Raw genomic sequence first — 11,944 nt, forward strand, 5'->3', positions numbered from 1 at the left:
GCAAACCATCTGGTTCAAAGCGGAGCTGAAAAATAGCAACAGGCCACAGGGTCGCTAAAGGAACCAGCAAAAATATGGGACGCAGAAGACTGGACAAAGTAACAGGAATTTTATTGATGGGACCAGCCCTGCCCTGGTCGGGGTGGAACTGGCTGCTACAACGGGCTGTTTCCATCTCTCATCTCTGTGATTATCTGATGTGTTGGCCCCATGTTTTGTTCCCCATAGATTGTAAGATCTCTGGAGCAGGGACTTTTTCTGCTTATGTGTTTGTCCTGTGCCTGCCGTAAGTGGGCCCCATTCGGATTGTGGCCCGTGATTACGACCATACTAAATAATGACACTAATAGCTCTCTAGGACCTCTCATCTGAAAGAGTTTAGGGATCATGCCAGGGTGGATTTGATTTAAATCACTAGTCAGGAAGACTCGATTTAATCATGGTTTTCTACATAGAAGTGCATTCTTGGTGGTGGTTATAACCTTAACTGTTATAACCATATTCTTCACAACTCAGAGATAGATGTAGGTTTCATTTTTAGAAGGTACACACTAGACATTTTTAAACAGTGATTTATTTTGAAAACTTTTCAGATTAGTTTTACAGCTATATCAGAAAATGAATGATTGGTTATTTCATTTACCAAAGGTAATTGAAGCAGATAGTTCACCTCTCAGTGACTTCATAAATATCTCCAATTCAACAGGTTAATCATTAATATTTGGAGGATTTTCTTGCCATGTTTTATTAGGAGGAGAACATCACCAGACAGACATTTAAATTGATTTATTTAACTAAAACAACAACGTTATGTATTCTGGATTTTTTTCTTCAACAGCAAACATATAATATTTTAACAAAACAAGCATATGAATTTTTGAATTCAACATTCAAGTTTTTTAAAGTCAGGTTTGTTTTTGTTAAAATTGTTTTTAACTAAAATAGTTAAATATTTAAAAAAACAAAAATTAAATCGACTATGTCAGCCACATCAACATGAGAAACTTAAAATATTGGCTTCTGTAGCTAACTCAGTCATCTTCACCTTCGTTTTCCTGTTTGTTCCTAATCTGGAAAAGAAAACAAGCTTTCTGGCTTTTTCAGGTCCAAACGATTTCTCAATTTCTGGCAGAAGAAGCTACTGCTGTTAAAAGTGAGATTATCACTTCAACAGTCTCTGAATCCAAGTGCTTAAGTGACTTCCACCAGTTTATAGGTTTTCCCTTCTAGTGAGAGAATGGTATGGTAAATCTCAAATCAATGAAGGCTACGCTCAGAAAGAGCTCAAAACTTCTGGAATATGCTGCTCAAACAGTTTCACTTTTGTTTCTACTGCTTGTCCCACCCTTCTCACATTTATCTCCAGACTTCTTCTCCTCGTCCAGACCTATTCCACCCCCAACAATCTTCTATTCATTGAACTTTTTGAAACTTTGCACTTTTAGAGAGAGGTAAGGGATTGACTCTGTGAACACAAATTTGCAGAGGGACAATAGGGTTGAGGTCTGTTATTTCCCACCTCTATATTTATTTATTTAAAACATTTTTGCTGTTAACAAGCATGTTATCTCTGGAGACACAAATCCACAGTTTGAGAACTGCAAAACTAAGCATCTCTGATGGTATCTTCTAGACTGAGCACTGAGTCCCACTGGGTAGATAGAAAGATTAACCTAAATAATCTGTACAGAAGCCCCTGGAACCCCATAAGATTGGGTCCCTAATCCATGAACTACTGGAACTCGTTTACAAAACTTTACTTAAACATTACATGAATATATTGTCTCATACTATAGAATTAGAATTTATAATCCCTATTCCATGATGAGATATCTTTGAGCTATAATGTATCTTAATTAAAACTAGCTTTAGATAGTTTTTTTCCTTCAAAAAGCATTTTATCAAAAAAATTCAATTTAAATCGAAAAAACCTTTTTTTTAAATTTATTTTTAAAAAAAATCATTGATTTTTATCCACGCTGGATCATGCCTCCCCCATCATTGAAATGCATCCACCTCTGGAGTGGAAGGCAAGCAGCTGTTTAACAGTGCCCAATGACATCACCCAACAGTTTAGAGGGGGTCTGAAGAACCTCCATTTGAAACTGCAAGAACAGCTGTAACTATGATCATTGGTATTGATTGGCTGCAGATCGCAGGCACACCTAGTCTTATCCTATTTGAGTTGCTCTGCTTGTAAATTGTTTCACCCATCTGGTGCTTCTCGCCTTTAGGATGTAAGCTCTCAGGGCAGGGATTGTCAGCTGTTCTGTATCTGCACAGCACCCCACAACGGGCTGATCACTACCGACTTCCAGCCCATCCGGTCCAAGTCACTTGATCTGCCCCGCAGTAATGTTGTAGCTGTTTTTCCTGGATACGCAGATCCAGCTTTTCAAATGAAGTCAACTGCCCAGCACCCGTGAAAACCAGGCCAATGTTACTCAAGTTGGGTGGCCAAAAATGGAGGCCCCTCCAATTAGCGCCTGGCTCTGAAAGTCCAGGCCACAATGTCTTGGAAGCGGCTACAAGGCTTCCAGTGCTTTTGGAGTTTGTGAACGTGAATCTGTGGGGCCGAAACCCACTCGAAATGACCAGTCTCATTGGCGTGAGCACTTTCTGGCTGTGAGCTGCAGTGAGAGTCTGAGCCTGAAATAACCCCTTTGTTTCCCTTCTAGCCGCTGGCCTCTACTATCTGGCGGAGCTAATAGAAGAATACACCGTAGCTACTAGCAGAATAATCAAATACATGATCTGGGTAAGTCTCTGGCTGTTAGTGCTCATAACAGTCCTGCGGTGGCGGGGAGGTAGATTAGATTATCTTTGAAGGACCACTTAGACATGTACTAGCCCATGAACCTTTATAGCCCGAGTCTCTTCTCAGTTAGCCTGTGAAGGCCAGGCAGTAAAATCAATGCAGAATGTTACAATTTTAGGGCTCAACAGCCCAGGTAAAACCACCAGCCCCATATAATCTAGCAAAGGGCAAAGCCGATGGCTCTCGGAAGCACCAGCCCACAAAACGAACTGTTCACAGTCAGTGCCTAGAATGGGGAAGCAAAGAGGATCATGAATGTATAAAAATAAGGGGCTCTGGGCGGTCAGGGATCTGCCTGCCACAATACACAGGCTTGCAGAACAGCCAGCTGGGGACTGCAGCCAAACTCCTCAGGGAGAGAACTGCACAGCCCTGCCTTCCTCCCGCCTCCTGGGGCTGCTGAGGTGGTTGGGAGGGAGGGGCCGTGCTCCCTGCTTTCCAGGCTGCCATGGGAGGGAACAGAAACTTGGGGGCCCTCTGCATTAGGGCTAGCCGTGGGGAGAAAATAGCAATGGCCTCCAGCTCCACTCCTCCTGGAGAGATGGAGGGCACTAACACGCCCAACCCCCCTGCAAGACAGGTTTGATCCCCAGATGGGGAAACTGAGGCACAGATGCCAAGTGACTCATCCAAGTGTCACAAGGAGCTGGGATTAGAATTTGGTAGTTCCTGGCTCCCAGTCCCATGATTGTGCTGCTAGATTGGGATGGAAGGTAGGAGGGTGGGTTGCCAGACGTGTACGTGGTTTAAATGGTTAAGCAACCCAGGTGCTGAGCCTGTTTCAGACATCTCAGCAAAGGCTGAAGGAACTTGGTGTGTTTAGTTTGGAAAAGAGGAGATTGTGGAGGGACATGATAGCAGTCTTCAATTACTTGAAAGGCTGCCATAAAAAAGATGGAGAATAGTTGTTCTCTCTTGCCACAGATGGCAGGATGAGATGGGGTCAAACTCCAGCACAGCAGATTGAGATTAAATCTCAGGACAAACTTCCTCACTATAAGAACAGTAGGACAATGGAACAGATGCCTAGGGGGGTTGTGGAAGCTCCGTCACTGGAGGTTTTCAAAAGGAGGCTGGAGCCATCTGTCTGGGATGGGTCAGACACAACAAATCCTGCATCTTGCCGGGGGTCAGACTAGATGACCCTTGCGGTCCCTTCTCACCCTGTGGTTCTATGATTCTATGAAAAATCACACCTCTTATGCAGCCCTTTTCACCGTAGATCTCAAAGCACTTTACAAAGGAGGTGAGTCATTAGCCCCATTTTACAGAGTCACAGAGAGGGCAAAGGACTTGCCTAGAATCACCTGTGGGCCAGCGGCAGAGTCAGAACTAGAACTCAGGTCTCCTGAGGTCCCAGTCGGTGCTCTAGCCATTAGCCCATGCTGCTCAGCAGATACTGCCTTACAGATGAGTGGTGGAGGGCTCCTGCCTCCAGGGAAGGTGCTTCTGAGGCACTGTGCCCCTAGAGAAACACCCTTTGCTTGGCTGATCCCCTAGGGCAGGACCGAAAGGGACATCTGAGTCCATGCATCCTGACCTCCTAAATGGAGGAGCGGAGTCTGCATGTCCGAGGGGAAAGGGACGATTTAGAGAGTCGCTCCAAAAGGCCTTCAAGGTGGGGATCAGCGAGGGGGGTAACATCAGCAAGTCCCCTCCCCACTGATACTTGCAGCAGCTGAAACTTAGTGTGATCTGAAGATGCCACGCGACGTCCTGGAGACATTCATAGTCCCATAGAGTTTAAGGCCAGAATGGACCATTAGCTGTGGCCGGATCTGTATGTAATAGGCCATCAAATGTCACCCAGATATCCACAGGCATGTTGTAGAGCAATCACAGGTCACACAGCTGTCTCTGGGCCTGACCTTGGATGAACTGAGTGCTTGCAACTCCTCTGCTTGCCAGGGGGCGTACGTGATAGAGAGGCTGGATTAACTGTGGGCTGGGGCGTTTCTCTGTTTCAGTTCTCTACAGCGGTGCTTGTAGGCCTGTACCTCTTCGAACGCTTTCCTGGCTTCATGGTGGGCGTGGGCCTCTTCACCAACCTGGTCTATTTCGGCCTGCTGCAGACGTTCCCTTTCATCATGCTGACATCGCCAAACTTTATACTGTCGTGCGGTGAGTGGCTGCCTTTGGGGAGCAGGGGGATTGTGTGCCGCTGGGGTTTGCTGGGGAGGGGACAGGCATTTGAGAGGGTGGCGGGAGACCACCTCAAGAGCTTCTGCTATCTCCACCACAGGTTCAGCTGTGTCTCTGGGCCAGCTAGTACCAGACATTTGAGTCTTTTGCAACACATCCTGCGGCATTAGCAAGTGCTGTGCTAATCAAGTATGTTGAACTTAGTTCAGCACCTTGCATCTGGGGATTATAAAGCACAGGCAGAGGTGGATAGCCAGTGGCAAAGCTGGGAACAGAACACAGATGTACTGGCTTTCAGTCCTGTGTTTTACCCTCAAGTCCTGTCGCTTACACTCAATGTGCAGCAACAGTCAAAAAAGCGAATAGAATGCTGGGCCTCATTAAGAAAGGGATAGATAAGACGACAGAAAATATCATACTGCCTCTATATAAATCCATGGTACGCCCACATCTGGAATACTGAGTGCAGATCTGTTCGCCCCATCTCAAAAAAGATATACTGGAATTGGAAAAGGTCAGAAAAGGACATCAAAAATGACTAGTGGTATGGAACGGCTGCCGTATGAGGAGAGATTAATAAGACTGGGACTTTTCAGCTTGGAAAAGGGACAACTAAGGGAGGGATATGACTGAGGTCTATAAATTCATGACTTATATGGAGAAAGTAAATGGGAAGTGTTATTTACTCCTTCTCATAACACAAGAACTAGGGGTCACCAAATGAAAATAATAGGCAGCAGGTTTAAAACACATAAAAGGAAGTATTTCTCCACACAACGCACAGTCAACCTGTAGAACTTTTTGCCAGAGGATGTGAAGGCCAAGACTATAACAGGGTTCAAAAAAGAACTAGATAAATTAATGGAGGACAGGTCCATCAATGGCTATTAGCCAGGATGAGCTTTTATAGTACTGTTTTCCAGGGCCCTGCGGTCAGGGAAGGTGCCTCACTTCAATGAGCCTGCAAAATAAGCGGGGCGATGGGTATTGCTTTCAATCTGGCAATTCACTCTCTCCTTTCCTTTGGCAGTGCTGGTTATATTGAATCACTACTTAGCGTTCCAGTACTTTGCTGACGAGTATTACCCGTTCTCAGAGGTAAGAGCCCATTCGGGAGAAGCATCTCTTTAAGCCTTTATAGACTTTTGAGCTGAGTGGAGTGCTGGTGGGAGGAGAGGAGAAGAGAAGGGAGGTCAGAGGTGACCTGCCAAGGAAAAATAGCTGTCCCCAATTTGGGGGCTTCCCCTCCTTTGTTGGCCCTATTAAAGATGCCCTGACAGTGTTTTCTCTCAGGACTTCTCCAAGTATTTTTTTCTGCTTGTTTTTTCCATATCAGGAATGTCGAGTCTTCACTTTTGGGTTCTTTGGGGGATGTTTTTTGCCAGAGGACTCTCTGGAGGATCCAGAAATGTGGATTTCGTGCTTCCTCAGCCTAAATAAAGGGGCGGGGGGTTGACTCTTCACAGAGCCTTTCTCCCAAGTGTTTTGAGTTGAATAGGGGTTAACAAAAGACAAACCGAAGAGTTTTAAACAGTCCATATAAAAATCCCTTCCCCTCTGGTGCAATCTGGTTTCACTATCTTGGCATCTCCTGCATGAAACCTCCTGGTTCACCAGACATCCTAGAGTATTCTGGGGTTGACAAGACCTGAATTTAACCTAATGGTTTCTACACAGCTAAATAAAGATGTGTGCGTGCTAGGTCTGACCAGAGGGTTATTGTAGCGATCTAGTGGAGAACCAGGCTCCACCTCGGAGAGCTGTTACCTTCTAGTCTGGTCTTACTTCAGCTTTCTCCATATCTGCTTCCCACCCCCCCAGCTCCCGGGGCATGGCAGGTTGTCAGATGACACAGAAGCAGGGAAAGGTTCCTGTCTGAGCCCATGGGATGCAGCCTGTTTGGCACTCAGAGCATTTCTTCCCCCTTCCTTCCTACCCTCTAAAATGTCTGAAACGCCATTTTTGCCATCCTTAGATTTGACTACCAAGACGCTGCTAGTTTGTGGGCTTCTGCCCCAGGAGAAATGTCCACGTGGAAACCTAGCGGTTAGGTAACTGACGATTCTGGATTGTTAGCTGCAGCTGCTGCAGTGAGTCTGTTGTGATTTGATGGTAGCTTGGTCTCTCACTGCCTCTCATGTTTCACCTGCAGGTTCTTGCCTACTTCACGTTCTGCTTGTGGTTAATTCCCTTTGCGTTTTTTGTGTCCTTGTCGGCCGGAGAGAACGTCCTACCTTCTACGGTGCAGCCTGGAGGTGCGTGCGTTTGATGTTCTGGGAACCAGCTCAAGCAAATGCTCAGCTGTTACCCTCCCTTCGACCCCAGAGGGTGTGACTTGTGGAGACCACACATCCCACGTGATCTGAAGGGCTAGATAGTGGGGTGGAAGGCATTTAAAACCGGGCAGGATATATACTTAGAATACCTATTAAGGAGCAGTCTGGCAATGCCGGTAGTCCTGCTGGGGCCTTGTGGTCTTTGTGAACTAGGCCCCCATGTCAAAGATGAGGAAGGATTGCCCAGTGGTTAGGGCACTAGCCTAGGACTCGGGAGACCTGGGTTCAGTTGTATGTTCACAAACTTCCCGTGTGACCTTGTCCAGTCACTTAGCTTCTCTTGTGCCTGGGTGCCCCAGCTGTAAAATGGGGCTATTTCGCTGCCTCACGGGGGCGTTGTGAGGATAAATACACCAGAGACTGTGGAGCGCTTTGAGATCTGCTGATGAAGAGTTCTGTAAGGTTATTCCATCTTATGAAATGTAGCTGTATTAGATACCCCTGGGTAGCTAACAAGTAGCTGCTGTTGCTTCCAGTTGGGCAAAACTTGGGCGTCCAGCAGAAGCTATCTAAGTGATCGATCTATCGGGGATCGATTTATCGCGTCTCGTGTAGGCGCGATAAATTGATCCCCGATCGCTCTGCCGTCGACTCCTGTACTCCACCGCGGCGAGAGGCGGAAGTGGAGTCGACGGGGGAGCGACGGCCGTCGACCCCGCCCCGTGAGGACGCGAGGTAAGTCGACCTAAGATATGCTATTCTCCTAGCTGAAGTTGCGCATCTTAGGTCAATTCCCCCTCCCCCCCCACTGTAGACCAGGCCTAAGACTTTAAAAGGGACTCTTCTTTTCCCAAGACCGAATGATTTTTCATAGAGCTTGTGGTGCAATATTTGGTGGATTTGATCTTATTGGCCCGTGCTCCCTGTCTCCACAGATGACGTGGTATCGAACTACTTCACCAAGGGGAAGAGGGGTAAGCGCTCCGGCATCCTCATCATCTTCTCCTTCATCAAAGAGGCCATCCTGCCCAGTCGACAAAAGATGTATTGACCCCCCGCCGCGGCCGACATGAACTGTGACGAAGCCGAAGGGAAGACCCCAGCTGGGTGTGAACGTCAGCGCTGTCCCTGGGTCCCCAGTGAACCCCCCCCACTTCTCTCCAAGGGATTTTGTTAGGAATGTATAATCTGTGCAACGGCCAGAGGCAGCTGCCGTGTCAAACACGCGCGTTCGACGCCTCTGGTGGTGCAAATGCAGGAGATTGCCTCTTTATACCTCTCCGATCATCCCCTGGGACTTGCTGACAAGGAGGTGATTCTGTTCAAATTGAGTTTAAGGAGGGCGGCAGCCTCCGCGAACCATGGATTGTGTTCAGAGACCATGATGTGGGGCATTGCCATCAGTTCTTATTTAAAGCCAAAAGCCTTTGTAGGGCGTAGTTTGTCCGAGGGCAGGAGGAACACACGCAGTGTCTAACCGGGGTTTGCATACAGCTGTGATTTCAAAAAATAACCAAACTCTTGAATTTCAAAACATTTCTGTCTGGAAACTTGCCACTGATGGAGAGAGCTGGTGACGCCGCTCGCTCGTTACAACATGCGTATCCATGATCCGGACACAGAGGCCAAGACCACAGTGTGTCTGTGAGCCTGGCAAGCACTGATGCAGTCTGCTCCTGTGGCTCTTAAAGGTGACTTGCCAGGGATAAAAATTGGACATGTGCCTCTTTTGCTGCTTTATGATGATATTTAAAGATGGCCTAAAGGGGGTTTTTTATATCATTTTTTTCCTGCTTGTTTTAACCTAAGCCATTTCAACTTTTGTCTTCCCTGGGTTTGCTAGAAGTCTTGTTGGAGGGCTCAGAAGTGGCTTGTAGGCTTCCTAAACTTTTAATTTAAGGATGTTGACTCTTCCACAAAAAGAGCTCTTCTCTTTGCTGGGTTAGCCAGTTGAGCTAAATTTGTGTTGACAAAACCAGAGAGCCCAGCGTTCAGAACTGTGAATAACAATCGCTTCCCTTCTCCGTCAGGTTTCCAATGCCATACAGTTCTCCAGCCACCCGTACAGTCTTCTGGGAGGGGGGAAAGAGTTTGACAAACCCTGAATGTTCAGTGAGAGCAAGGGGAAAAACTTGTAGGTGTTTTTTATGTATAATAAAGAAGCAAAACCAGGGCCCAACCTCATTTTTGCCCCTTTGCTGGTCACCTTTAACTGTTGTGCCGGGAATAGAGATGTTTTCATTAAGGTGGTGCCACACTTGGAATTGGGAGTTCTGCCACCAGGCAGCATCTCCTCCTCATTTTGAAAGGGTTTCTGAAGATTCCGTGAGACATGAATCTCTTCTCTCGTGGGCCAGCTCTGGATGAGGGCCACTGAGAGCTGTTGAAATCTATCCTGTGTATTGAGAAGAGCCTGGAAACCGCAGGCTTTGTCTGGGGGATCCTCTGACAATATCTGTCATTCTCATGCTTAATTTAATGGCAGCGTGATTTCTGTTCAAGTACCAATTCTCTCTTTTAATAAAGGTTCTAGCTGCAGTTTGCCTTATGATCAAAGGAGCTGAAATTTGCAGTCTCCCTCTCGGCACTTCACCAGAATCATAGTTTGCTGGGTAAAGGGGAGGCTTTTCAAGCCCTGAAGCAGTCCAATGCTCCTGTTTTTAAGAGAGCTACAGGTGATGTCTGTCTGATTTGTATAGCACCAAATATGATCTATACAGTACTTTGCTAACCCTGCATCAAAGAGCTAAACATGTAAGGCCCAGATTCTGTGACACTTAAAAGCATGGTGAAGAACTGGAGCGGGTGCCGGGAAGGGCCACGCATCACTCGAGAGCTGGAGAGAATGCCTCACGATAAGAGATTTAAGGAACACGTCTGTTGGGTGTATCAAAAAGATTGAGGTGACTTGATTACAGTTATTTATTACTGTAGGACCTAGGAGCTCTAGCCACAGACCAGGACCCCGCCGCGTATAAGTACCTTCATGGGGAGAAAATACTGGGTACTAACAGGCTCGTTAATCTAGCAGAGAAAGACAGAACAAGAACCAATGCCTGGAAATTAGAGCCTGACAAATTCCAATGGGAAATAAGGTGCAAACTGGGGGAGGGAAAGTGATTAACCATAAACTCTCAAGGGAAGTGGGGGATTCTCCACCTCTCAATGGATGTCTCAATCCAGCTTGGAGGGCTTTCTTCAAGATGCTTCAGCCAAGCACGAGTTATTAGGAGGTCAGATTAGGTGATCTAATGGTTCCTTCTGGCCTTAAAATCTATTATCTGGATCCAAGCAGGTGAACTCACATGGTGTGTAAAGGTCCATTGACTTCAGCTGGGCTCATGTGGGCACAGGGTCTATCTACATGGATCCACCTGCAAAACCTGGCCCTAAGCAGCTAAAATGCAGGAGGAAAGGTGCAGAGGAGTGCAGGCTGAGGTTCTTAATTCAGACCGATCTGTACAGCTCTTGGGCTGATTTAACTACTGGTTTAGAAACTGATTCAGTTTCAGCAGCGCAAGCCCTTAGAGTGGATGGAGTTAGACCACTACAAAGGTGCTGATCTAATTACGAGAATCAGCTATACTGATAAACACCTTTAATCTGCATCCGCACTTGGGAGTTGCATTGATTCAATTGTTTGTCTCTTAACTCATATGGTTAAAGATGCATGAATCAGCCCTGCCACCCGAATGCAGAGCTTAAACACGGAAGAGCAAAATGAGGAAACACCTCTACAGGACCGGGTGTGAAGAACTCCTGGGTTCTGACTTTGACTCGGGGGCTTGAGCAAGACATGTGCTCTTTGCCTCAGTTTACCCATCTCCAATTTGCTGACTATTTTTCCATATTTATTCAATAACCTCCATGTTTAATTTGGATGAAGCTGCTGTAGGGATCTTACTGCAGAAGCTAGGTTCAGCTTGCAGTGAAGTACAGGGTGGGGGAAAGATGGGACTCTCGTCTAATTTTTTGACAAGCCAAGAACGGGCTAGTGTGTTTGCCCAACTGTCCAGTCTACCCTGTGAAAACTACCCTGTGTGAGGACCTGGTTATACCATCATAGTTACCAGGATGGTCATGAGCGAAGTCCTGTAGGACCTCCCTCTTTCCTCCTTCCCTCTGTGGTGCAGGGGCTGATATAACATTTTGGGAGGTGCGGTGGTGCTTGAATTTTATTCTCCACCTTGACATCCTGGAATAAATTGCCCAGGGAGGTTGTGGAATCTCTGCCATTGGAGGTTTTAAGAGCAGGTTAGACAAACACCTGTCAGGGATGATCTACATCAGTGGTGGGCAACCTCAGCCCACAGGCTGCACGCGACACGTGAGACAGTTTGTTTACATTGACCGTCCGCAGGCCCGGCTGCCCATAGCTCCCAGTTGCTGCGGTTTGCCGTTACTGGCCAATGGGAGCCGTGGGAAGCGGCGGCTAGCATGTCCCTGCGGCCCGTGCTGCTTCCCACAGCTCTCATTGGCCGGGAACGGCAAACCGCGGCCAGTGGGAGCTGTGGGCGGCCGTGCCTGTGGACGGTCAATGTAAACAAACTTCTCGCGGCCCGCCAGCGGATTACCCTGACAGGCCACAGGTTGTCCACCACTGATCTACATCGTACTTAGTCCTGGCATGAGTGCGGGGTCTAGTCCATTCCCCCGCAAGGCCCCTTCCAGTCCTACAATCCTATGATTGTCCCCCTAATATCTGCCA

The 11,944-nt window shown here is 47.1% G+C and overlaps 1 protein-coding gene across 1 annotated transcript; it reads left to right on the forward strand.

Annotated features, from left to right (window-relative positions):
* Positions 1–2,266: 2,266 nt before the first annotated feature.
* On the forward strand, positions 2,267–9,774 carry TEX261 (testis expressed 261). Its single transcript, XM_024207032.3, has 5 exons — positions 2,267–2,758; positions 4,786–4,939; positions 5,991–6,058; positions 7,113–7,215; positions 8,172–9,774. The coding sequence occupies exons 1-5, from the start codon at positions 2,750–2,752 to the stop codon at positions 8,285–8,287; spliced, it is 450 nt and encodes a 149-aa protein (XP_024062800.1). The 5' UTR covers positions 2,267–2,749; the 3' UTR covers positions 8,288–9,774.
* The last annotated feature ends 2,170 nt before the right edge of the window (positions 9,775–11,944 follow it).

Source organism: Terrapene carolina, unplaced genomic scaffold (genome assembly GCF_002925995.2).
Source record: "Terrapene carolina triunguis isolate 2854851 unplaced genomic scaffold, T_m_triunguis-2.0 Scaffold633, whole genome shotgun sequence".
In the NCBI taxonomy this organism is placed as follows: domain Eukaryota; kingdom Metazoa; phylum Chordata; order Testudines; family Emydidae; genus Terrapene; species Terrapene triunguis.